This window comes from Anomalospiza imberbis, chromosome 3 (genome assembly GCF_031753505.1).
Source record: "Anomalospiza imberbis isolate Cuckoo-Finch-1a 21T00152 chromosome 3, ASM3175350v1, whole genome shotgun sequence".
NCBI lineage: Eukaryota > Metazoa > Chordata > Aves > Passeriformes > Viduidae > Anomalospiza > Anomalospiza imberbis.
Genome location: NC_089683.1, coordinates 46,469,609 through 46,497,028, shown reverse-complemented (window position 1 = coordinate 46,497,028; position 27,420 = coordinate 46,469,609). Strand labels below are relative to the sequence as shown.

Below are 27,420 nucleotides of genomic sequence, written 5' to 3'. Positions count from 1 at the left end.
CAGGCTGTTTATCAGTACAGTAAAATCTTGCATGGATTTTTTTTTTTTTTTTGTATGGAACAGAACATCCTTTTAGGGGGGAGATGCATGTGACATTTCTCCTCAGCATACAAGTAACCATTCCACTGATTCCAGTAGGGTCCCTGAGGTAGCAGAAGGAATGATCCAGCATCTGCAAAAAGGCCTGACTTAAAAACTTCCCATTTCACCCCATATTCAACGCATTAAAATATACCTTTCTGTGGATGGCTAGAGGCCCACTAAGAAAGTGCATGGGATGTATGGCTCCTGGAACAACAGAAACTTCCCACCACACTGTCTCAGAGCTCAGGCTCCACTGCTAGAGTGCTATTTGGTTAGATTTGCAGATAGAGCGATCAAAATAATTCAAAGTGCCTATGGAGTCTTAAACAATCTTGAAAATAAAGGATTCCAAAATAATAAAACTTGAGGAACTGCTACAAAAATAGTAGTCTAGAATTACTTATTTTTTAGGTGTCATTTATAGTTTTCCATAATTATATATAAATATATAACAGTGTGTATTTACTTTGTATCTAAAATGTGTATTACACATGGAATACAGAGGTTGTAAAAATTTCTTCAGTTGACATCACATAAACTGAAAAAAACTGAATATTTTGAGATATTCAGTATGGACTGAACATCTGTTTCTGTAACCATCTATTTTTTTGTCTATTAATTTGCCTTGACTACTACAAGAAATTGAGCAGTGGCTCAATGAGATGGCAGTTACCCAAATTCAGTAAGAATAGCTAGGATTATGATTCTTAAAAAAGGAGTAAAGACAGTTTTATTAAAGCTGGTTTAAATATGATCTCTGTGTGTCTCTGGACTATTCTCTTTGTGAAAAATCAAACAGGATAGCTTTTTTAAGTAGTTGATTCATTTCTTACCAACTGCTTGACATAGTAACATGAGCAGTAGAAGAGAAATTTACTGGTTTGAAACTTCTCTGCTGAGCCCTTCTGGGTGGTCTGCATAGTTTAAATATTTCAGGAATGAAGTATTTAAGAGATTACAATGTTAAGAGAGCAGGTAATCAGAAAATATATCTTCCTGTTATCTAGCAGCACACTAAATGGAAGAACTGAAAGGCACAAATATAAATTCAGCTTTTTCATGTCATGGCACTTAACAACAGAGTACAACTACAAATAAACTTCTTACCATGCTTAAAACTAGAACATTAAAACCTATGAATTTACAGTTGATTATCTGCCTAAAACCAGTGCAAGCACAGCTGAACCAATGAAATACTAACATTAAAACCAATATTAATCAAGAGCACAGACAATTACAACACTGGCTGTTTGTTTGCTTTACTGCTTTTACTCGCCTCATCAGCTTTGTGCTCGGTATCCTTCACTTGTAGGCACTGTAACCTCAGCAATTATATCCTGAAGTCTTTGCAGCTTTATCTTCTTGTTATATATGCCAGCTTTCACTACAGCACACTAGGGAAAATATACCTTCTGTAAGGGGAATGAGTAATTTTCTTATTTTCTGTCCTCTTCTTCTAAGCCTCCCCCCACCCCCCATATTTCCCAACAGTTTAGGGGACTAAATAAATCAGGCCTTTATTTAAATCAGTAACTTCATCGATACTTTTGGTTTTATATCAGATTTTCACTCTAAATAAGATTTTAAGATTTGAGAATTAGAAACAATTAAATATTAGAGCATCAAATAAGATGAAAAAACAACTTCTGCACTACCTGAAAAATACATGTCTGTAAGAACCCTTGAAACTGGCAAATTTGGGCTGTAAGAGAGATTGTTTGGATAGAACATCCTACCTATAATGTAGCTGATAATGTGGCTTTAGGAAAAATGCATCCTAGAAAGAATCCAAGTCTCCAAGCCTAATCAAGTGAACATACAATGAGTAGACCTGATGATACATGTCTTGCAGGATATTGTAACAGTATTGAGGATACTTCAATAATTGAACAAACACACATTCTTCCCTCTCCTCTAAGATAATGCAACAGCACTATCTTGCCTTTAGAACAGCACTATGAAATAAAAACAGGAGAGAAGCATCTTTAACAAAGAAGAGAGTTTGAATAGGGTTACCATTAGACAACAGCCCCAAGGGCTTAGGCCCTCAGGTTAGATTTTAGTTTCATCCTGAAATAGCATGGAATACATGTGTTACTGCTGCCTAGGCTGTTAGGGGTTCTGGCTGCAAAACATCACAGCAGCTAAGAAATAATCCTTTTGTTTAATCTACCTTTTTATTGCTTGGATTCTAACTTTGTATTTGAAATCTGACCTTGTATTTGGCTAAATATTTCCTAACTTTTAAGGTCAGTGCTGTTAAAGATGAATCTAGTGAAGCTGACAGGTACTTAGCAAGTTCCTCTTTGAAAGAAACAAGTCCAAATTTAGGGACTGGAGATGGCTGTAAAGCTACAGTGGCTGGTGTGTTGATGGAGCTGTCATATGGTGTGTTTCAATAAATAATCTCTGGCAGGCACAGAGGCCGGTGCCTCTTCTGGAAGAAGCAGATGATGAAGAGGCACCAAATTGCTCCAAGTTTCTGAGCAACAACCATGGATTTGGAACATTTAGTCTTGTTCTTTTACATCTGTGTAACTCCTGTACACACAGAGAGGAAGATGAAACTTAGTCCTGTAACTGCAACTTTCAACTCTGTTCAATCCTATGCTAGTTTTTCTTTGTGTCTCTATGGCTTTGTTGGTGCAGCAGTTTTAATAGTGTAAAACAAGTACCAAATACTTAGTTTTGCCCAGTAAAGCAATGAAATTGAAGATGGAAATTAGACAGTGGAGCCAGAAGTCCAATTCTAGTGGAATTAAGAGTTGAAAGTTCCATTTCTCTGGCTACCTTGTAAACTCAAGCCAGAACTGTCACCCTGTTCTTTTAGAAGTTTTAAAGTTCTTTTAAAAGTTTTCTATACCTTCTGATGTTTAGATATTTCTACTAGAGTTCTCACATGCTGTTCATGTAAATAATTATTGGTTTGCATTCATTTTGGGGGAGGAGAGAATTTATGGACTATTGGTTTGACCAGTGTAGTTGGAGAGGTGGCAATTTCATCCTCCAATCCACTGTCACTTTTAGAATTTTATATATTGCAAGGTCAGAAATAAAAGTTACTTCCTTTTACTCTTTTAATCTTAGTATAAGAGCGTGAGTTATTTCGTGTTGTAGTGTGACACAGAACTTCACACCTTTCTAATGCAGAGGGTAATATTGGATGTTCATATTTGGACCAGTTTTATTTAATACCTTCTTTAATGACATGGATGAAGAGATTGAGCGCAGTCTCTGCAAAACTGCAGGTGACACAAAACTGAGTGGTGCAGTTGACACACCTGAAGGATGGGATGCATCCAGAGGGGCCTGGACAAGCTTGAGGAATGGGTCTGTGGGAATCTTATGAGGTTTAAGAAGACCAAGTGCAATGTGCTGGACCTGTGTCATATCAATCTGGGAACAGATTGGGGGATGAAGAGATCAAAGCAGTCCTCCCAAAAGGCCTTGGGGCTGCTGGTGGGTGAGAGGCTGGACATGACCCAGCAATGTGCATTCACAGCCCAGAAAGCCAAACGTGTCCTGGGCTGCATCCAAAGCAGCGTGGCCAGCAGGGCAAGGGAGGGGATTCTGCCCCTCTGCCCTGCCCTGGTGAGACCCCACCTGCAGGGCTGCATCAGCACAGGGGCCTCCAGCACAGGAAGGACATGGACCTGTTGGAGCAAGTCCAGAGGAGGGACACCAAGATGATTAGTGATGTGTTACCTCTCCTGTGAGGCAAGGCTGTAAAAATTTGGATTTACTGCCTGGAAAAGAGAAGGCTTTGAGTGACCTAACTGCAGCCTCCCAGTACCTGAAGGGAGCCTGCCAGAAAGATAGGGAGAGACTATTTACAAGAGCATGTAGTGACAGGACAAGGGGGAATGGCTGAAAACTGAATGAGCAAAAGTGTAGATTAGGTATTAGGAAGAAATTCTTTACTGCAAGGGTGGTGCGACACTGGAACAGGTTGCCCAGAGAAGTTGAGGATGCCTCATCCCTATAAGTGTTCAAGGCCAGGCTGGAAAGAGCTTGGAGCAAGGCAGTCTAGTGGAAAAAGATGTGTGGAAAATAACAGCAAGGCTATAAATGACATAATTAAGAGTTAGGGATTAGGTAAAGTGCCTGCATTAGGAATTACATGATACAAAAATGTGTGTTCATGTTCTGGCTAATCCAGGAATGAGAAATGCTGAGCTTATGGTATTCATGTGTCTGGTCTTGCTCCTAAAAGTGACTGTACATATTTCACTTGTACACATATATTTAAAATTAATGGCAGTTGCCAAAGGCAGAACTAAGCATATTATAGAGAATGTAAAATTTATATAAAGATATGGCTTTTAGGCAGCTGCAGAAACAAGACTCTCTAGGGCCTGCTTAATTTTTTAAAATATAACAGCACTATTGTAAGTAGAGTATATAACAATCAATAGAAGAAAATGGAACAGTTAAGTTCAAATACCTTGGGAGCATACCCTCAGCATTATTTCCAAGCCTTTTGCATTTAGATATTGGTGGCATTGCTTTTGGGATTATCACCAGGGAAACCTGAGTTTACACAATCCCAGCTGGCAAGCTTCAACATTTCAGCCAACACATTATCCTGCACCACCAAAGCAGCAGCCAGACTGACAGCCAGTGGAGTTTCTAGAGTCATCCCACCCAGACATAAGTACCAGAGCAGTGTCTTCTCTTTGGCATCAACACACCACAGTAAAGATCTAGGATTGAAGAACACTGGTTTTTAGTGCCTATTCAAGTGGCTTGGTACCAGCGCTGGTGTCAGCATCTCCCTTTCTGCCCCATGTTGAAAGGGCATGAGTGCTCAGGCACAGAACTGCCTAATGCTCTTTCCTGCCCCAGTCATGCTACCTTCAGTCTGCCCATCCCCTCCATCCCCACACAGTCTAATAGAGAATCATGGAATGGTTTGGATTGGAAGGAACCTTAAAGATCCCCCCCTGCCTGCCACTGGATGAGCACCAGCTTTGCAACCACAACACTGAGCCCTGGGGAACATCACTGGAGACCAGCCACCAGCTGGATGTTGCACACACCCCCTTCTCTGGGTCTGATGACCCAGCCTGTTTTTTTACCCAGCAAACAGTGCACCCAGTTTGTCCAGTATGTTGTGACACAGCATCTAAGGATTTATTGAAGTTCAGAGGGACACCATCCACCTTTCCCTCATCCACTGAATGGGTCAGCTTGCCATAGATGGAGAAGGTTGGTCAATCATAAGACAGGTCTTGTGAAAGACCTGTCTTTCACAAACACATGCTGGCTGGGCCCAATTGTCCTGTATATGCTGTGTGACAGTGCTCAGTATCACATGCTCCATGACCTTCCCTAGCAACAAAGCTGCCAGATCCTCCTTGTGGAGCTTTTTGTAGGTGGGCATCACATTTGCTACCCTCCAGCCAACTGGGACCTTTCCAGTTAACCAGGAGAGCTGCTAAATAATTAAAAGTGGTTTGACAAGCTATTTCACCAGCTCCATCAGTACCCTTCAGAGGTAGATTACTGCTACTTTGTCACACCTGACACTGCTAAAACATGATCTCTTGATGCTGCAAATTGGAATTTTTTATTCTCAGAGTTTGTTGGGCTTTTTAAAAAGTCTTAAAGTACTTGAAATAACTACAAGTTACTCTTTACTATCCAGAACACCATTAGAGACATGTAACATCACAGATAAGGTTCTGGGTGACTACATTTAAAGGTTTTAGATCTCCAATACCAACACAATACTTAGGTGACTCTGGGGGATATCAGCACTGCTGGAGCTTTGCAGGTATGATTAAACTGCAGCTGCTCTTCCTGTAGGACTTACCACATGAACTCAATGAATTTTCAATCATGCTGGCTGCATCTGCTTAGCACTGACATTACTAGCCTCTAGCTTCTGGTCTAGATTACTATCTAGATTAGGTACCTGCCTACTTTACCTTAAGAGATAAATCTCACCTTGAACTCTCAAAGCCAGTCTAAGCTTAAGTGCATAAATGCATGCCAATTTGTTACTTAGAAGCAGTTGTCTTAATTCAGAAGGCTATTTAGAATATTTAATGCTCAAGAAAAAGATACAGGTTAAATGCAGAATTTTTTTTTAGTTCATTTAGAAAAACAGTTTTAGTTTCAAGAAGAGCGTAACATTTTCACTTGGCTTCATTTCACATGCTGCCTCATTTTAAACTGCCAGTGTGTTGAGACACATCCCCTACAGGAGCAAATTAGGGCAGTAAGGACACAAATCTATTCCAGAATTAAAGCATTTGGTACCATAAAGAATGAAGAGAGTGAAGGATAGAATTGCTAGATCATCACTACAAACAATTTAAGCGAACTTTTATTGAAGCGTTAAGTTGTGGTACAGATATTTTTAAATGATCAAAGTCTAACACCACAGAAATTATAAACACCATACTCCCCCCATCCTGATCACCCAGATAGTACAATAACCTGTTCAACAGCTTTCATTTTCATAGACGAGGCTTATGCTTCTTTTTGTAAGATGCATTCTTTCGGTATTACTCAAAAAGGGATCTTCAGTCTACTTAAAGGACCTCAAGCCAAAAAAAGTCAGAACAATTGGGACAATGCAAGAACAAATAAAACCCCATTGAAATATTGGTCCTCAATATTAACACCAAAAAGCATTAGTGCCATTTACAGCATGTAATTGATAACATTGGTAAAGAACATCAATAATATGCTTAAAAAAAATCATCAAAATGTTCCAACCACTTGATTTCTAACCAAGCAGACTTTAGTTTAGAAGCACTGAAAAAGTGCTTCATTTATAAATACAGAAGGAACAAAAGAACCATTGCATCAAACCAGAAAGAGTCAAAACATTGCAAGGACAAGAGGGGAAAAATAATCTCAATTTTGTTGTTGACATGCTGGTCTCACAGCTGTTAAAATCCCAGTATTTGCAAACAAACATAGCTGAAAGTGTGCCAACTTTTCAAAGCCCGCATTTTAGTCAATACTCATTAAAGTGACTTTGAATTACACACTTATTCATGCTCCATGAATAGCATTCTTCTTCACTTCTGTCCAGGTGTCCCAGACAGTTCTTGTTCTATACCCTCACTTAATGCCCTCAAGTCACAGTAAGAGGAACCACCTTAGCAATTAGGAGGAAAAAACAGATGAAGTCACAACAATCAAGTACAACATAAGTCACATGCACAACATCACAGGACTGTCACAAGACAGAGGCATTAGCTTTGCTTGGAACAACAAAATGAAGTGACACTGGACCAGTTTAGAAGCACTCTTTACAGTCCGAAGTGGCAGGTCACAGGTTTTACTGAGAATAATCCAAACCAATCAGCGCACCCAGACTGGCAAATTCCACTCCTCCACTAGCCCTACCTGTCAGGGCTCAGGAGCTTCCTGTTCTGACGTAACAGGTGATTAGGACAGAAAATGCCCACTGCCAATATCAACTTGCACTTTGCAAAGCTGTCACACAATTACACCAAAGCACTTGAAGCCTGGCTCAGCTCTTCCCCTGTCAAGTCTCGGACCTTCATCAAATTCTGCCATTGCGTAGCGGTGTGACAGCTCCGGGATGTGGACAGACAAATGACCATTAAGGTGAGACAAAATTTAGCCTGCACTAGTACCGATACCCACGTTACTAAAGGTGAAAGACCAATGCATTAGCCCAGTTCTACAGTAGAGCTGAGCAAATTCCTAGAAGCTTTATTAGAGTATGAAAAGTCAGTCTGATTTAAAAATAAATCAACCACCACCTGTAGTAGCAAAACAATTTGTAACTGTTTTAAGAACTTTCTCCAAACATTAAAGTGTTAATTAGGAATCAGTTTCATTAGAAATCATAGAAGTTCATCAAAAACTGTTTTAGACTGAAATCACAACATAGATTAAAAAAAAGAGTGACAATTTAACAGAGAACTGTCCACAGTGAGTAGGTTGAGGCTGAAGTCTAATGAGGACGAAAGCCTTGTCTGTGGGGAATTTTTGGTGATACTTGGAGAAAAACTATACTGTGTGTAATTCTACCTGAATCATTTTTACAAGTGTTGTAAAGTTTCATACAGTAAGATTTTTCTACATGCACTTCAATTTCACAGCAAGAGTGGCATAGAGTACCTAAACACAGAAGAGAGCATTCATGCAAGATATCTAACTCCTTGATATAATAATGCATACAATTCAAAATGGTTATACTATGATTACACCTAGGGCTTTCCACAACTACAAGGTGGTGGGAGTGGAAAGCATGGCCCCCTGAATCATTAACTAGAAAGCAACCACCACCTTCTATATGGGATTTCTTTTTGCGCTTTTTCTTCATTCTTAATCAACTGTGCTGTTGCTGGCGATTTTTTGTAAAACTGGTGAAAACAAAATTATAATCACTGAATTGGGCAATCTGGTGATCAAGACGTTTAAACCCCTCAATCTTCTGGGCAGAGGAAAATACTGTGCGACATTTAGAGCTCTAGAAAACAAAAAAAAAAAAGGAAAGTTACTTTTAAAACTGTCATTTAGAGATGAATTAGCACACTGCATTTCATATATGTTCTTACTTAACACGTTTGGAAAATCTTCCTGACAGTGGTGCAGAAAGCTTCATTCCCAAGCAGTGATTCTGCTCCCTACATACGGTACTGCTGTTCTGTGAACAATTATGGGGGGGTGGAGCACCTCTCCTATGGACACAGGCTGAGAGAACTGGGGTTGTTCAGCCTGGAGAAGAGAAGGCTCTGGGGAGACCTCAAAGCACCTTCCAGTATCTTAAGGGTACTGGCAAGAGCTGGAGAGGGACTTTTTGTCAGAGCATGTAGTGGTAAAACAAGTGGTAATAGATTTAAACTGAAAGAGGGTGGATTTAAATTACATATTAGGGAAAAAAAAAAAAATCTTCATTGTGAGGGTGGCGAGACACTGGAACAGGTTGCCCAGAGAAGTTGTGGATGTCCCATCCCCTGTCAGTGTTCAAGGTCAGGTTGGATGGGGCGCTGAGCAACCTGGTCTACTGGAAAGTGTCCCTGCCCATGGCAGGGAGTTGCAAACAGATGATCTTTAAGGTCCCTTCCAACCCAAATAATTTTGTGGTTCGATGATTAGCTGAGAGCAACACTATTAAGAGCAGGTGTTCTACAACTGACAGTTACAGGCAAATCCAGAAAAATGCCAAGGCAAGAAATTATACCTATACAGAACTACATAAGATGTCAGTAGAATTCTGGGACTGGGATGCTGCATCTTACTGTTTCTGAAGTCTTCTGAAGATCAGATTTATGCCATAGCACAACTGAAGAGTATTTTTACTTTCCAAAGAAACTACCCCTCAACTATAGAGGCAAACTGTAAACTGTTAATCTCCAGTAAAAATCTCTAGCCTTGCTTCATTTGTGTCTATATGTCTATCTTATATCTGATAAGCTAATGCAAGAAAACTCACCTGATTAACAAAGAGGGTTGTCACAAATTTTCCTGGCTTGAAAACCTCTACAACTTTTCTAATCAGGTCATCGTAAGAGGTCTGACTTATGTTTGTTTCAAAACTAACATAAGAAAACTCTGGTTCTGGAGTGATGTGAATAGTCCAGTAAGTTCCCTGAAAAACAAAATAAGGTATTATTACCCCCGAATATTTATTTCTTTTTATTTACCAATGCTAATTATTAATGAGTGCAAAACTTACATCCGATTTCATCCCATTCATTGAATACCCACAAGGATTGAACATTGTAGCATCAATAACAGAACCTGGTATCAGGTCACGAATTCCACTCATCTGAAACAAAGTTAAACAACTCTGTTTATCATGCATCCTTATAACACTTGTTTAGATTTACGTCAAAGGCAGAATGAACATCTATTTAGCAAAGAGGACACCAGAATTCTCCCAATTACAAGTCAGTCTGATTACATGAACCACTGTAGATGACCTTGTTTGCATCCTGTCACTGTATCACTGGCAGTGACAGGCTGCAGGCAAGCTATCACACTGCCTCTTACAGAGCCCAGCTGTACCCATCCAAGACAAGGAAACAGCTTAGAACTCCAAAACATATTTGCTTTTGCTGCAGAAATGGAAAGTGGAGCTTCTCTTCAACCACTATCCACGAAGTGAAGGCTGTTCACACTTATTCCAGAGTAAGGATATACTAGTTTATACTCTAGGAAGAAGTGGAATCCCAAGCGTTTTGATTTACCACACAGTACCTGAGCTACGGCCAAATCTCAATAGCAAATACAGTGTGAGAATCAAAGCCTAAGATGGAAAACAAGACGAAGTCAGTGTACTTGTCAGGAAAACTAGTTCATGTCACATGACTTCCCATCTGGATAAAGGAGGCAAACCCAGCAAGTTATGCTTATACCCCAAATCTGCCCTTCCCCTCATCCAAATGGCTCCCTGATTTAACCCTGATTTCAACACCTACTTAACCTTTGCTTTCCTTATCTCCAGTCTAAGCCTTACTCCTTGTACTCTACATCCTTGAAAGTTACTCAAATTGTGGTTTTGTTCCCACTCCTACGTTCCTCAGAGTAAAAGCATCCCTTCACCCAAAGCACTGCATATTTCTGTTTCCACTAAAGGAAGGGCACTGAAAACATGGAAGTTATATTCCCCAAAACACTCTTGGATTAAATCCATTTTCCTCCCTAAGTATTAACCTGACACTTTCTACGGCATCTCTCTTACCACAAAATAAACCTTGTATTAAAAGTTAAGCGAATGAAGCATTTTGTTGCCCAATTTCCACCATTCCCCAAAATGCTCAGTTTTCAAGCAAACATACATGAGTGACATCATTTGCAGTAACACCATCTTTCATGTAGAACTGGTCCATAACTACTGGGTCAAGCTCACTCATCAGAATTTCCAGTGTCTGATCAGGCTGATTGGATATCCGACTCTCTGGGAAATCCAGGGTGTACAGGTACCTACAAAAAGCACAAATCAAGCATGTAACACATATTGACAGCACCAAGTTCTACTGTAAAGACTTCAAACTCTTCACATACATACCAGCAATCAGAGTTCATACGCCCCATGCAATAAGCTGCTCCATCTAGACAAGACAAAAAGCCTCCAGTTAACATACCACAGCTGAGCATTTATGTAAAATATTATATTTATTTCTATTTAAAGATAGGGGACTTTTACAGAACCCCACTGAAGTTCACTGATGCAGTCAGCAGCAGTATCAAATAACCATGCATTTAACTTCAGGGATGCAAAGTTAATAATTAGAAAAGCAAGCTTCCTCAGAAGTGGGTCTGGACACCCCAGCTAAGAGGCTACTATCAGGAAGTTGATATTACAGTATAGCTATGCACAGAGAGAAACCCTGGTACTCTTAAAGCCGCTATTAAATGCATTTATGATTATAATTTATTTTCAAGTAACTCAGATGAGTACACAGCTTCCATATTCTTTCAAAAGCCTGTCACTTTAAAATTTAAGATTCTTCCTGTAGTCTTAAACTGTATTAAATGCTTAAATTCAAGTTTTAGCATAATAACTTCTGAGAAAAGCCCACCTTTTTCTTCAGAGTATTACTTTAAATTACTATCTTAGCTTTTTAATATGGCTTTCAGAACCCTGCAGAGTGATTGGCAGTATGAAGATGACCCCAGTTTAGACAAGGTGCTAAATGTCAAGCTTTAAATTTTGATCTTGGCAAGCTAGTATCAGAAATCCAGAGAATAAGTATTTATAGCTTTTGACTTTCATGCAAGGACCGCTGAATTCTTGGCCCCACAGCCTGTACCTATTGTACTGCTCATCACTTCTCACTTAACATCAACCCTTTACCCAACTTTGCTGAAGTTTCATCAACTTACTTGGGAAAATTTCATTAAGAAACTCTACTTCTTCCTGGAAATTCCTATGTGGGTACTCCTGGTGGGAAGGCTTCATGAAATTCTTACGTGAATAAAAGAAGCTCTGAAAAAATAAAGGTGCATCTTAGGTATTGAGTGTTACCCATCCACCTTGAATCTAAGAATTTAGAAAAATGCAAGCATTTACCATGAACTTTAACAGGACCTAAGTTTTCATTGTCAAAACACTGCTACTGTATTCCCATTTCAGAAGCACAGGGTTATTCCTAATTGAATTTCTAAGCTTCAGGAGACAGCCTACTTACAAACTTGCTTTCCACTAGACAGCCTAGGCACAGTTACTCTTAAGTAACTCAGCTCAATAGCATTTGTTACCTAGCACCCACCAAGAGACAAACAAAAGGGCAACTGCTGCAGCAGAGCAATCTTACATTACAGTCTTCCCATTATGGGAAGCATACATAAATGTCCAAGTTTCAGAATATTCAATAAAAAGAGTGAATTTGAAATAGCAGCAAAAAGCTTTTTGTACATTCCAAGGAAGAATTCTGACACCTTACCTGAATTGAGTCAAACCCACTGTACTCCCTAGCAAGCTCCAACAGGGGAACCAGTGCTTGCAGTAAGAGGGTGGTACCACACGTCTTCAAAATGAAACGTCTCTTGGAGACAAACATGCTACTCTCACTGTAAAAGAGGTGGTAAGAATATATTAAGTGGTCTACTTAAAACAATCCAGGAGGGAGTTGTTAGGTCTTGGTCCTTATCCCAGCCAAATGCATTATTACCCTAAGTGAGCACTCAGCATATGGCACAAACATATAGCAAATAGATCAAATCGACAGAATGCAGCTAACATTTGAGAGCTGCTACGATTTCCCAAAACAAACACCTGCTCCAAGCATGATATTACAGAGCTGTCACACTAGAGGAAAAGGCACATGAGACACCCTCAAACTATCTGAGAAATACAAACATGCTGTGGAGTGGGTACACAGGCAGAGCTATATAAGCCTCATAAGTAAGATACAGAAATGAACTATACATAAACTAAGTCAGATACTTAACTACAGCCCAGCTGAAGGGGAGACGGGCATTGATACCACATCCAGAACATTTAAACATGCTAAACAAGTATGTTTTCATCAGGTGTAAACAACGGAAGTAAAAATTAGCTTAAGTAACTCGATTTGAAATGCTGTTTACAAATTCAAAATCAAGGTTAAAATTCATCCAGGATGCAGTGCAATTTGTTACTCTTTTCAGAATTTTGTTTTAATATATGAAGCTTGAAGAAACAAGACTTGAACACTGCTTCTTTGACTATCTTGCTCTTAGCACAACCTAGCCCCCAAGACAGTCTTTTAGAGTATAAAAACTTCAGTATTTGTAATCTGAAGTAAACCAGAGAATGTCAAATGTGTCTGTAAAGTTCATGTAGAAAAAGCAAGAAAGTATTTTGCAAGATGAAAAACACATGGCAAAAGTACTGTCCTTACAACTAACTGCAGCACACATAACAAAAATTCCAGGGTTCCAGGAAAGCTACAGTTTTACAGATAGCCTTAGGTCAGCTGCAAGAGTTGTTCCACTTGATTGTATTATGTGCAATTAAGGCTGATCTACAAATAAGGCTTTTTTGCTGATCTATAAGTGACACCTATAGCCTATTCTGCTAAAGTAATATTGAAATTCTGTATTGGGGACACTTATTTACCCATGGACAAAATTAAGTGATGCCACCACAGCTCTGTCCATCCTTTTGGTTAAAGGAAAAGACAAACACAGCTATGAAGAAATTTGCACCTCTGAGCAGGAGATCCCTGCAAGTTGTAGCCATCAACCCAAGACTGAATTCTCAGACAAGCAAATCACATATGAGAGCTTTCACTTTTTTCCCTCCCAGGGACTAAAAGAATGAGCCAGTGCCTTACCTGAGTACATAAGCTTCCTGCTTGTCAGTTTTTGTCACACTTATGATCAAACAATGCACATTCTCCAGAAGTTTGTCCCACTCAATCCTGTGAAGAAATTACAGAAGAGCACAAACAACAGATTAAACAACCCAAAGCTTGCTGGAGCCCTCGGTAAAAAGCCCAAACAAGACCAGAGTCCTGAGTTACTGGATCCGAGAGCACAAAATGGGAAGAGTTTTCATACAGGGACTAACTCTCACAATACAGTAATACTCCATTCTTTGCTCTTGATGATTCAGTAGTCCTCAATACCTGTTACCATGATCTGCTGCATGTGGAACCTCAAGCTTCTAGCCAGGTGAGTCAGGATAACCTTAAATCCTGCATCCCATATGTTGGTAACTTAAGGTATGCTTTAGGTTGAACCTCTATGCACTTCTACCACAGTAGTCATTGGCAACTACTACAGTAATAAACAGTAAGTTATCATTAAGATGTTTTAATTGACCAGTTTAGAGTCAAGTTCATAATTTAACTGAAAAGCTAAAAACGAATAGATTTCAATGGCCTGAATTCCTCTTTGACCAACCAGGATCACAGAAGTCCTTCATACAGTGCAAACTGTAGCTATGGTACGAGAATTTGGTATGGTGGTAGAAGTTTAATAGTTCAATTCTTTACTAATATTACTCAGTCTACAAAGAATCTGAAAAAAAGCAAACAAAAAACAAGGGCTCAAATTAAGCCAAAAGGCTTTCAAGTACTCAAGAGAAATGACGGATTTGCAAAAAAACTACTTTGGTTGTCACTTCAGTCTTGTGTCTACACCAGATTAGTAGAACTCAATGTAGTCAATTTTGCTATAAATAAGACAGGAACAGATACAGCTTCCTGACGTCACAAAATTACAAGACTGCCAGCTGTCCTACTTCTCTCTGCCCACAGCATATTCCACCTGCAGGTTTGTGCTGGCTCTTGTCCTCAGAGATGTCATGATCCAAGAGATTTACTAACCCAGCATAAAACTAAGCTGCCCATCAGTAGAGCTGGAATAACTGCAGGAGCTAGGAGCACAAAAGAACTTGCCAATTTTTCATCACCAAACAAGCTCAGCTTGCCCATTAAAACTGTCAGCCTAATCCTTCTTCAGGAGGCAGACCTCTCACCCTTTACTGACACTGCAAAAGCCCTGTCTGTGGCTGTACGCCAGGACTGAGCACTGTTAATTCCACCAACACACTCTCTCCTGCTGCCACCAGTGTTTCCCCTTAGAAAACTGGTCCTTCCATGAAGCTGAAGTTTCAGATTCTGTTATATGTATAATTAAAACATCCACATATTCTTTAGCCTTTCTAAACAGTCAGTAAATAAATGCCTTAACTTCTCCCTCAATTAATTCTTTCATTTGGGAGAATGCCTTTTGAAACAAATTCTGTACCTTTAGTAATACTTGAGGACTTTCCCATTTAAAGTACACCAGAATAGTAATATTTATATATATGATTCAACCAGAACATAGATTAAGAAAATCCTATCCACTTAAACCCTCATAATCAATGCACATCTGATTAATTTAGAAATTCAGTGATATAACTGGATACTTAAAATCAAAGTGAAGTTTACCCCAGTTAGTGACCCTTGATGAAATGCTTTTCTGCAAACACAGATATGACAGCACAGACACTCAAATCTCCACATCAAATTAAAAATGTTTTTTTGAATGCTCAGCTCAAGTCCCACACATTTACTCAGCTCTGTACTTATGTCATTGAATGGAGTTATCCCTGTTCCTAAAACTCAAATGTACATGAAAATGCAAGTGGCTGCTCACCTTAAAAAGGCTGGTAAATGCAAAGAGTGAAATAGTTATAATATAAACTATCTTTTACATGCTCCTAGAAAATCATACAATTTTGCTAGTAAGAGTACTAAAGGATGTAGTTTTCTCTGGCTACAGCACACCGAAGTTTGGCCTAAATTTGTCAGCCACTCTTCCTATAAATTGAACTAGGTAATGTATTAGATTGTTCAAACCATTCCAGCATCCCTACCGACCTCTTATCTGCCATTAAATAAACACCCAGAGTCTGACATAGCATTTGGGAAAGGTGAGGAAGAATTCCCTGATGCTGAGCTGTACTAACCCCATTTGTACATTACTACAAATCTGATTTTGTACTTGTCCAAGTATTAATAGGCATTTAACTATCTTGGGCTTCGCAAGAGCATACGTCTCAGCCTTCACAAGCTTCTTACCCAGTCAGACAGTCAAAATCTCAGCCTTCTGCAGGCAGGTGACACTTCTTCTTTAGGTATCACTGTGGTGCAGTTCTGTGCAGGCATTTCAGGGAAATGTCTTTCCACACTCCAGACACATATTAGCAGAGGAAGATGTAACAAGTTTGGTAGTTCAGTGAGGGGTCAGTACTGAACCAACAGTGCACTACTGGGTGTTAAGTGCAAAGCCCACAGTGCAAAGGAAGTCCTGTAATGCTTGTTGGTACTACAGCTGGTATGTAGGTACCATGGCTGAAATCTGCAGATGCACAAGACCTTTGCATATCACAGCTTTGCTCAAGTCCTCACTATCGTACTACAGAAACCACAGCTAAGCATACACTAAATGTTGTGTTCAGCCTTTACAGAAATAAAGGGCCAGCTCATAATTTGATCTGTCTAGAGCAGCACTAAGGAGAAACCCTACAACTTTTGAAACAGACAGGAAGCTAGGCTTGCTCTAGAAGTATACGACTAACAAAGGGTTGCCACATTAGGGAGAAGTTCTGCAGGGATACTGGCCTGTATCTGCATTTTAAAGCTAAGTGCAGAAAACTAAAGAAAGGCTGGATTTGATCCAACATAATCTATTTAAACAAGATGACCTTCGTATTTGGCATGTTCTATTGTTTAAAGCACAGCTAAGGAAGAACATCTGGGACTACTTTGTACCAAGTAGATTAAGTTCACTACAAGTCTAATTCTTGTATTTCTTCCCTCCTTTTTTTTTTTTTTTTGATCCATATAAGTGCCATTAGTTGAGACAAACAATAGCTACCCACACTTGAATGAAGAAACAAAACCAACCTTTAAAAGTAGTATTTCAATGGTTATCACTAAATGCATTGCAGCTATTCAATAAGAAAAAATTCACTAAGTTAGCAATTCAAGTATTTGAGAACACTACTAATTTCATAGCTAAGTTTTAACTTGGAAGCAAAGCCTGCAACTGAAAAAGGGTATCCAAGTAAGATTGATTCTCAATGAAGAGCTATCATGAACTTCTGCTCTTCAAAATTCCCCCTTCAATGATCAATGTGCAGGGCATTACCATTTCCTAAATTATTTCCCATAGTCAGACATCAGAACAAGGCCAGTTTGGAAACTGCTTTCCTATACTCAAGCATAGTAGAATATGACCCATGAGAGTCACTGACACTCTCACTGGAAGCAAGTTCTGCAGCAGACCTGCAGACACCAATTTGAGATTGACTTCTCACTTATGTGGACTCACTGACCATTTCATTCCAAAGTTGTAAGATCCCCTTTCCAAATTTTCAAATAACTGCTATTTATCCAGAGTCAAATTAGTTTATTGAATGGGCAAGCACAATGCACCTTAAATGACTGCACCTTCTCAGAGAATAGCACATGAAAATGGAATACATTTACTCAAGTGTGAAGAATTATCCTTGTTTGAATGGTTCTGACTAGCAGAACATCCCAAAAGGAAAAAAAAAAATCAAGTTTAACAACTTATTCCTATACCTATGTTGCAATATTTAGTGCCTTATCAGCAGACTTGCTATCAGAGTACAAATAACTTCCATTCAAACTGCCAACCTGGTATGTCAGTAGGAAGAGTTATTATAACTGAGAAGTAGTTTAATTGTAGGAGGCATGCTTCATGAATAGTCAATAGTTCCTCTCAACCAAGTTCCAAAGCATCATATCTGCTCCTTTATTTCAGAAGGAAGTTTTCCTTGACAGATAAAACCACGCTTTTGCACGCAAGTTATTGGCCTCTGAGCCTTTACCTTCAGGGGTAAAACACATTCTTTAACAAGAGTCAAGCATACCAGGCACAATACTGCTGTTTCAGGCCAACTGGGAATGTGCTAACAGCAATTTGAAGAGATTAAGAACTACATCAAGAACTCATTCCTATCAGCAACCAACAGCCTCCTCAAGCACACCACCCCAGTAACAGGAACTTGTTAAGGCAGCCAGACAGCACTGTGAAGAAAAGCTGTATTGCAGTAGGGCAGGAATTCTTAGGAAATAAATCATGGAACGCCTAAAGACAGCTTAAGCTATATACATACTCCTGCATAGCTTTTCATTAGAATAGAACAGCTGACAATTCTATAGTACCATAAGTAATACGACTTTTAATCTTGACTATGTAAGACCTTGTTCTAATGTCAAGCATTCAACTGCAGAACAATCTTTTATCCCCTCACCTGTTACCTACTGAGTGTTTTTAGGAGCCACATAGGTATCAGTTACATCATTAGCAAGTTAAATAGGCAAATTCCTACCAATACCATGATCTAGACAGCCTAAAACTCTGTCTAAACTGCCTACACAGAGGAGATACAGCCAAGACACATGAAAGCTGGCTAAACATGAGTGTCAGCAGAGCTGGAACATCGCTTTCAAGCGTCCTGAAACAGGCAGTACAAACCATACAAAAGTCACCAAGTATTTTAAAGCACCCCTCAGCAGCTCATGTATTTCTCTGCAGACAGCTGCACATGAATTACCTCCTCTTAGAATACAATTTAATATAATATAATTTAAAAATTGCTGTTGTAAGATAGGTTACCTTGAACCAATTACACAGCCTGAGTTTAGGCTAAGGCCCTTGCAACTCGATAAGTTTACACAGGCAATATCAGTGGGGTGCACAGAAGTGTCACACCCTCTATGTGCTCTGAGCACAGCTATACAAAGAGACTGTCCACATCTCCCTTATCCTAAAAGTAGGAAGCCTTCCAGGGACATGCACCTAATCTTGAGAGACAGGCACCTGGGTGGAAAACTGCATCCACATTGAAAGTGATTCTATGCAGTACTGCTCACAAAATCCTTCTTACCTAGAAAGTCACAAGCCAACTACTTAGAGTGTCACTCCCAAATGAAACCAAGATATTTCAGCAATGGCACAAAGATGGCCACAGCTGGGGCTCTGAAGTCTGCATATTTCTCCTCTTGTGGGCCTTACACTGCTATTGCAGTTACATGGAATGAGGACTCCATCCTTTACACCCAAAGACACTCAATGGGCATTCCCAAGTCTCTCATATCCAAGGACATCCAAAGTGTTTGAGGAAGCATGAGCCTCAGAAGGCACAGCAGGACTTACAAGCAATATTCAACATTTGAGTGTAATTTTCTCCAGAAGGAACACACTGTAAGGCAGCAAGTATCTACCAAAAGCCCCAATTCCTCCCGTTCTCCTGGCTGAGCAAACAACCATTAGGAAAGCCCTTTAATGAATACACCAATAGCTGCTCACTTATTTTCTACAGAGTGTCACTAAGGGCCCACACCTTTGCCAGACAGTGACTACCCAAATGCTTCAGCACTTTAAATGATAAGGTAGAAAATGTCAGAAAGTCTCCACTTCCTGCAAGCAGTATCAGAATCAGTAGAAGTGAGAATAAAAGGGCTTGTTTCCATTGTGTGAAACCATTCTTTAGTTACAATTTTGAGTTACAAGAAAGCATTTTACCAGTAGTTTTGAACCAGATCTAAAATCTAATTGATTAATATCCATTCTGATAAGGGGAAGACTGCACTCTTACACGAAGTTCTCCAGATAAACTTGCATCACCCATAAAAAAAGCTCCACAAATACACAGGGACAGAAGCCCTTATCGTAGCACAGCCCTGCCTTCTCTCCAGAGTCCCTTCAGTTTTGTTCCAAGGCACTGCAGGAGTAGGAGCAGAGCGGGGCTCATGGCCAGCTTCCTTGTACCTTCAGTGTTTGAGGAAAGAGGCAGGTAACACTGCCCAGGACTGGGGGAAGGGGCAGAGGTGCAGCAGCAGTAAGCAGACTCAGGCTACAGGGTGCAGCACACAGCAAGGATTTACAGGACTCCTATCAAATCCTTGAGTGTCTCAGTGCTTGGGAGCTTTCGTGTAGCACAGGATCAGAATGCTGTATCAGTGTCACCTCATACTGCCCATTGCTGCAGTTTTCTCCAGCTTGTGTCTCCACGTAATAGGAGACAAAGAGGAAGCAGATTAAAAGTCCATAAATAAGCTCAATTTTAAAGTATTCCTCAGGGTTGAATGCTTGAGATAGGAGCTTTTAACACTGGCATCTTTTATTTATGGTTTCAAACTTCTGTACATTCAAGATCCTGATAGCCCTCGAGATGGAAAATGCATAGCTGCACATCATCTGAAGGAATAAACAGCTTATTTTACTGTGGGGATAGTGAATGCACTACATAGTCACCATGGAAATCCAGGGCTTGCAGCAAGTTGATAACGTTTTTAGCAAACCCTCTGTTTTCCATACATAGTCTAAGGCTATTTTTTTAGAAAAAAAATCATGCTTTACAATGCATGGTGAGAACAAGCAATAAAATTAAAGCAAATTATTTTGAGGCCACAAAAGCATTAACTTCATTTCACTACTGGATATAAGCAGGGTAGGCATATTGAGATGCTTGCCAGTTACTATTTCAACCACAAGACCTTTCTGCATAATTTGTTAACAAGTGAGTAAAAACACCCCAAAACTTAACAACAAAGTAAAGCTCAAATTCCATATTTTTTAGTTGGGATCTTTATTGAATGCATTAAAATGACAAAGATCTTTTCTGAAACACATTACATATAATCCAAACTTTTACCCAGAAAGCAGGCTTGCCCATAGGAGGGAAACAAATGTGGAAAATAAGTCTTAATTGCATCAGCTCAAGAACTTTCTTGCTGATTATATCCAGGAAAGACTTTAAAATACCTAATCCCTAACAAGCACGCACAACATGGAAATTTTTAGCTTTGAACACCAGCTTAGTCATTCAGTAGATGAATGGTTCACATTTCACTACTAAGCAGGTATTACAATACAAAAGGCAAGCTCAACTGGTTTGCAACTTGATTCTAATTTAGCTATTGTTCTACAGTTTCAGCTTTGATTTCAGGTTCTGCTCAACATAAACTAGCTCATTCAATCACCTTTATAGAATTAGCATAGCAGGATACATTGTATTCAGGACTTTCATTTGCATCTATCAGCTGTAACAGGTAATTTAATTCTGACAGTTTTCCAAAAGAAAATGTTCATACAAGGTCATTTCATACTAGAAATACTTTCAGACACATCACGGTTTCCTACCAAAGAAAGCAAGCACCTTAGATTAACATGCTGTATTAAGAGCCAATTAACACAAAAGTCTTCAAAGCCTGCTCACAGCGCTGACACTGTGTTAAAGACCACACGTTCAACAGTTAACAGTTTTTATCCATTCTATTAAAACTTTACAGCCTTAGCTAAACCACACAAAGGAACTATCCCAGCACTCACACTGCAATTACATTAAATGCTCTGGGTTTAAAAGTTAAGTTTGCAGTTTTGCAAACACGAGTCTGAGCTCACAAATGGAACACCAGAGAGCATGAATGTGTCAGTGAGGAAAGCATTTGCAGAATGTCATCTCTAAACTACATCTGCATATTAGCACAAAGTCAAACGAGTACTTTTGGAATCTTTCACATTTTAAGTCAAACACTACAAGACTCCTCCAGCGCCTAAGTAGCTCACATCACCTGCTAGTATTTCAGCTAGGATTTTTCCTTCCAGGATTGCCTGGACATTACCTATACAAGCTGTTACCCTGTACCTGCCACACCACTAAGCCTCAAAGAGCTATAAAATCACATTTGATGATTTCCATGTTAAGTACATTATTCAGAAAGGTCTAAATATCTTCACAAGTCAGTTACACAAACAAATTACCTCAACAACCAACATATCAGAGGTAAAAATGTATTCTGTAGTGCTTCTGGTAAAGCAGAAATGAAGCTTCCACTAACCATGAGCATTCAGACATGCACACACATGGGCTATTCATAACTGCATTTTTTAAAAAGTAATCTGCTCACTGCCAGTTCAGATCTGTGAATAGCTAATTCTACCAATATATACACATGGGAAATTTCCTGAGAAATACCAAAACAAAGGAAAAGACAAATAGGATACATCGCTGAATGGAGATCATTAGCATATTCCAAATATTAAATATACCATGACAAGCTCTCTTGCTCAAACTCTGCAAGAGACCATTGGGTAACAGTGATATGCACAAGCAGATCTGGATACACTGAGAGCCTCCAGCAACCACTCGAATCTGAAAAGCTGAACAGTTGACCATACTGAAGGTGAACTACTCACATGAGTATAACCTTCAGATTTGCCCTGCTTGCTTAGGACAAGCTTACCTTTTCCAACAATGTCAGCTGATCCCACCTATATGCCATTTTTATTGTCACTGCAAGCTCGTCCATAGTTCTGCAGATTTCGCTTTGTACTTCAAGCCTGCAGCTACCATTTTCTGACACTTCCAAAACACTCTTTTTTGTGGATCTACAGCTGAACCCTCACAGTCAGAAGTCTAAGTACTCCATAGAGTCCTAGAATGGTCTGGATTGGAAGGGGCCTTAAAGATCACTTGGCTCCAAGTGTTTCCACACTGTCCTCCTCCCAAACCACAGCACTGGCAATCTGCAGTACAGTAGCCCCATGCCCAGCACGGCTCCAGAGCCGCCCCGTGTGCCGGCAGGTGGCCATCGGCTCCTGCGCTAACAAAGGCGGCGCGGGCACATTCCTGTGCGGCGGGCGGGGAGCGGCGGGAGCCGGTGCCGAACACGTGCGCCGGGAGCGGAGCGGCGCGCAGCGGGCCCCGGGCCTTCCTTCCCCTGCCGCAGGCGGCGCCGAGCGCGGCGCCAGCGCATTCCCCACATGCCCATTGGGTGACGGGCGCGGCCCGGCCCTCCGCGGCGTCCCGCTCCCATTGGCCTCGGCTCCTCAATGGGGGAGAGCGACGGGAGCGGCGGCGCGGCCCGGGAGCGCGGCCAGGACACTCACGTGTAAACCGCGGCTCCAGCCACACTTTTGCTAGAGGAGGAGGGGGCACTCCTTTCCCCGTGCCACCCTCGCTCCGGTGCCCATCGCACCGCTGGGAGACACGGAAAGGTCCCCGGGTACCGCCTGCTTCTCTCTGCGAGAGCCGCTCTATGGACCTGTCCGGCTACGCAGTGCCGCAGGTCGCCGTCACACCGGCCATGGGAGAGGGAACCATCAACCTTCGCCACGACAGCCACAGGGATCTCCCTTTCCAGCTCGCACCAACGGGGAGGGTGATTCCTGAGCCCCCGCTCTCCGCAGTACGGCACGGGCAGGGATTTCCCGAGCCCTCTCATCCCGAAACCGGCCGCAGGAGCGGGGACGAGCCGCCGCAGAGCGGTGGGCGCCGCTGCCGTGCCCCGGCCACCAGCAGCACTGCGACACCGCGCCCGCTCCCCCCGCGGCGCTCCCGGCCGGCGCGGCACACGCCCGGCTCCACGCTGCGCTCCGCCGCCGCCACATGTTGCCAGCGGGAACCGCGCGGGGCTGCACGAGGTGGCGGCGCGGAATGGCTTCCGTCCCCGGCACCGCCACCTCCCGCCCGCCGGGACGAGGGGAGCCTCCCTGCCCGGGGGAGTCTCTGGAGGGCGGCGGAAGGTCACCCCCAGCGGGGAGATGCTGGGGCTGTCACCGGGGGAGCGGGAAGGCGGCCGATAGCACGGGAGCCCAGCCCCCACCGACGGCCACCCCGGAACCTGCCCTCCCCCGGCGCGGCCGCCATCGCCCCCCAAAGCGCCGCCACACCCGGGCCATTCAGGAACCCTCCCGCCCCGCCGGCCGCTCCCCACGGGCAGCGCTGCTCCCGCCACCTCCTCTCCCCGCTCCGACCCCACCCCGTCCCGGCCGTTCGCGGACCTGGGTATGGTGCGGAGGTCGCCGGACCCCTTGCTCTGGTGCGGCTCCTGCTGCGCGGGCTGCTGCCGGGCGAACCACACCTCCAACAGCTTCTCGGTCCCTTCGAAGAAGTGTGCACCGCTCTCCTTCATGGTGAGACAACTCGGCAACCAACAACCACAGAAATTAAACGACAACCAAACTGCCGCCCCCGGCCGCCACCGTTCGCTGCTGCTGCACGGGCCGCGCTGCTGCCGCCGCCGGGTCCCAGTCCGTCCTGGGCGGGTTTCACCTTCTGGGGGATTTGTGTAATATTAATAAAAAAAAAAAAAATAATAGAGGAATAAGTAGAAGAAGGAAGGATTTTTTTTTTTAAACGGGTGAAAACCACCCAGAGTGCGCGGCGGCGGATGCGGCGTGAGCGTGTGTGAGCGGGTTACAGTCCGAGCGGGGGTGCAGGCGGGCGATGCGGTTCGGTTCCTTGTAGTCCGTGTGTTCCCCTGTTACAGAGAAGAGCGTTGAGCGAGCGCTAGCTAATGTCGCCGGCCATACTGTGTAAGCGAGAAGCCAGTGCGCACGCAGCCGCCTTTATACTCCCGCAGGTAGGCGCATCACGCCGGGCCGCGCTGCACATTGGTCGGCCGCCGCTCCGGCCCGCCCTTCTCCGCTTCCCATAGGGTGGCGGCGACGCCCGTCGAGGCATATGCCGGTTCCTCTGGCCCCTCCCGCTGCAGCCCTCCCGCCCGCCGGACCGCGGGGAGCGGGTAGATGGAGCGCGGGCGGCGGCAGGGCTGGGGCAGTGCTCGGGGCCGCGGTGTGGTGGCTGCTCCGGGATCGGACCTCGCCGCCCCTAATATGGGTGGGAAACACGGACTGTGGTCGGCAGGGAGCTGTGCCAGGGGAAGCAGGGCTGAACGTGGCCTAGAGACTGCGGGAGAGCATCCCCCGAAAGCATTCGGCGCGTAGCGAGGGGCGAGCCCGAGAATTCCGGCTCTTCCGGGGCCGCCGCGGGAGCGCTGCGCCCGCACCCAGCGCTCCTTCCCGCTGCGCCCGCCGTAAGGCGCTTCCCTCGCTCGTAAGAGGAGCTCAGCCGAGCGTTCAGGCGTAGTTCCCGTTCCCTTTGCCCCTTCCAGGATCCCAGCGTGTTTGACCGAGAAATGGGGAGTGACTGGTACGCGGGTGTGTGGCACAAGGAGCGAGTGACCGGGCAGGGCATGTGCGTCTGTGGGTGCACACTGGAGGGACCGCGGATCTGTGTGCGCGGGTCATTACTTGATAACCTGCGACTCTTTTCCTAATATTTAGAAGAAATTGTTGAAAACCACATAGATCAATGGTCGCCTAAAGCATTTTTTAGCGATACTATAACACATTATAAACTCAGAGTTGCAATACTCCGTAGTCTGAGGAAAGGCTCGCAACTGACCAAACGAAGAACAGAAAATCCCGTCTTCCCCGATGAGCCTGCGGTACTTGCACTACATGGGACAGGCAGCAGCAGATGGCTGGGGACAGATGAATGAGTCCCTACTAGGAGACAGTGAGACAGTATCGGACGGCACAATAGGCAGTGGGCTCTGTCCACCAGCGGAGGAGTGAGTCACTGAGCCAGTGAGTCATTGCCAAGGCAGCTGGACGTGAATCATTCCCTAGGTAGCTGGTTGCCGCTGTATGCTCCCATGGCACAGCCTTAATAGCTGGCAGAGAATCATGTTCTCCAGTGCTGGGGCTTCACTGGTTTTTATTAACTTAGTGTGAGTTGTGACAGCTCTAAATAAAAAGGTTTTAATTTCTCAGCCGTTTGTCTGTACCTCCATGCTGCCTCCTTCCTTGTGCCAGTACAAGCGCTTGCATGGCTGTGTAGTAGATGGCATCAGGTTTAATGCTGCCTACTCAGTTTTAAAGATGGTTAATAGTTTTTAATTGTGATCAGCTGTAATTGGCATCAGTTTCCCAAGCCAGTTCATGTCCCAGCTACATAGGTGCTTGTATTGGTATAAATAAGAAGCTGTGCTTGGGCATGCACATGAAATTATGGATGGGGAGTGCAGGACCACTAGTTTCAGTACTCACAATGGATTAAATCTGCTTAAAGTGCTAATAGCACTACATCTTAGAGTTTGTGGACTCAGTCCAGCCATATTCCACATTTTCTTTTAATACTGGTCTACCCATCCTTCTTTCTACATGTGCAGTACTAGTTCCTTATTCTGTCTTCTGTTGATTTAATATTCTCTCTAGTTTTCAGTCAGGTGTTTGATCCTACTTGCTTTTTACAAGTGATCTGTGTGACATTGCTCCAGCCAGATATATCTTTTTCTTGTTATGGAGTTTGTCTCGTATGGAGTTTCTGCCTTCCTGATCTTGACTGTGGTGTGGTCTCACAGCATGTCTTGGACCACGTGCTCACAAACTTCATCATTTCCTGAAGTCTTGACAGTTCTGCCCCCTCAATTTGTTCTTTTTCTGACTTTTCCAATTCAGGACTTGGCACTTTCTACCAGACAGAGTTCACTACAGTCAGAGTGGCCCTAACCCACTAGAAGTGACTGCTGTCCCGTGGTTTTAAGGTACACCAATTGCCTGTAAGAATGCTTCTGAGACATTTCAGAGGAGGACAAGATTAAAAAAAAAAAAAGAAATACATTATTTTTTACTTCTGGGAAGCTTCTCAGTGGGATGGATAACCTATGAAACCAAATGAAGTATTTGTTTGAAATTTTAAAAAGGAACAATACAGCTCAGTATCACCAGCTGACATGAGGAGGGAAATGATCTCAACACTGAGTAAGATTAAATAGCATTTTTTCTGATGTGTTGGAAAAGTAGCAGGGTGATGTTGTATATTTGAAGCCAGATCACCTAAAAAGAGATTTGTATTAATGTTGAAGGCTGCAGGCCTTCCTTCACAGGAGTCTGGATTGCTGACAGATACACAAAAAACAGGTGGAGGAGGGAAAGGAGGGAAACAGTGAAAGCTCTTTTTTGAACTTGACTGACAACTAGACATGAACAAAGTATTGTCTGAGAGACAGGCTGAGGTTTCAGGAAGGACAGAAGGAGATTGTTTTGGATTGGGGGAGGTTCTGTGAGTCAGTGTTGGAAAGATGTTTGCTGAATTCATGTTTACAACTGAGATTACCCGGAGATAAGGGGCAGGACCTTCAGCAGGGCTGAAGAACCAACAGGTTTGAAAATACCCATTCAAAGGGGTTGCACTAATTTAATTAGACCAGTTTTGAAATTGTTTTGATAACGTTAATCAGGCATTTAATCTGGAGGAAGAATGGCTTGGGAAGACTGGAAGGCTCAGATATCATCATATGATTGTGAGACACAGGGCCAAAAATTGTTTATGATCTTGTTCCTTTGTAGTAATCTGCTGGCACAACAGGCTGTAACTGGCCAGGTACATTCCCCTGTGTGCAGGAGGAAAATCTGTGTTACAAAAAATCTGTTGTGACTATTGTTGTAACCTCTTTTTTTTTTAATTGTTAAGTGTGTTACAAAGCCCAACAGTCAGAGTGGTTCAGAGTTTCTGCCTACCAAAACAGAGCTAAACAGAGCTTTGGGGCAGTCAGAAACAGAATGCAAGCCTGTATGGTGCTGAAGCTGCTCCCC

At 42.5% G+C, this 27,420-nt stretch overlaps 1 protein-coding gene and 1 long non-coding RNA gene across 2 annotated transcripts; one reads left to right on the top strand and one right to left on the bottom strand.

Moving 5' to 3' along the window:
* Positions 1-7,735: 7,735 nt before the first annotated feature.
* Positions 7,736-24,113, bottom strand: AMD1 (adenosylmethionine decarboxylase 1). Its single transcript, XM_068184256.1, has 9 exons — positions 23,821-24,113; positions 13,842-13,928; positions 12,468-12,594; positions 11,908-12,010; positions 11,090-11,132; positions 10,860-11,004; positions 9,755-9,847; positions 9,512-9,667; positions 7,736-8,545 (listed from the first exon to the last, which is right to left on the bottom strand). The coding sequence occupies exons 1-9, from the start codon at positions 23,949-23,951 to the stop codon at positions 8,405-8,407; spliced, it is 1,026 nt and encodes a 341-aa protein (XP_068040357.1). The 5' UTR covers positions 23,952-24,113; the 3' UTR covers positions 7,736-8,404.
* Positions 24,114-24,634: 521 nt separating this feature from the next.
* LOC137470669 (uncharacterized) lies at positions 24,635-26,616 on the top strand. The gene is made up of 2 exons (XR_010997190.1): positions 24,635-25,553; positions 26,284-26,616. It is a non-coding gene; the product is annotated as an uncharacterized lncRNA (long non-coding RNA).
* Positions 26,617-27,420: the final 804 nt, after the last annotated feature.

Coding starts and splice junctions, on each gene's coding strand:
- AMD1 (XM_068184256.1), bottom strand. CDS start 23,951: ATGAAGGAGAGCGGTGCACACTTCTTCGAAGGGACCGAGAAGCTGTTG. Junction 11,005..11,089: donor CGTATGAACTCTGATTGCTG/GTATGTATGTGA, acceptor TGCTTTTTGTAG/GTACCTGTACACCCTGGATT. Junction 9,848..10,859: donor CTGCAAATGATGTCACTCAT/GTATGTTTGCTT, acceptor ACTTTGTTTCAG/ATGAGTGGAATTCGTGACCT.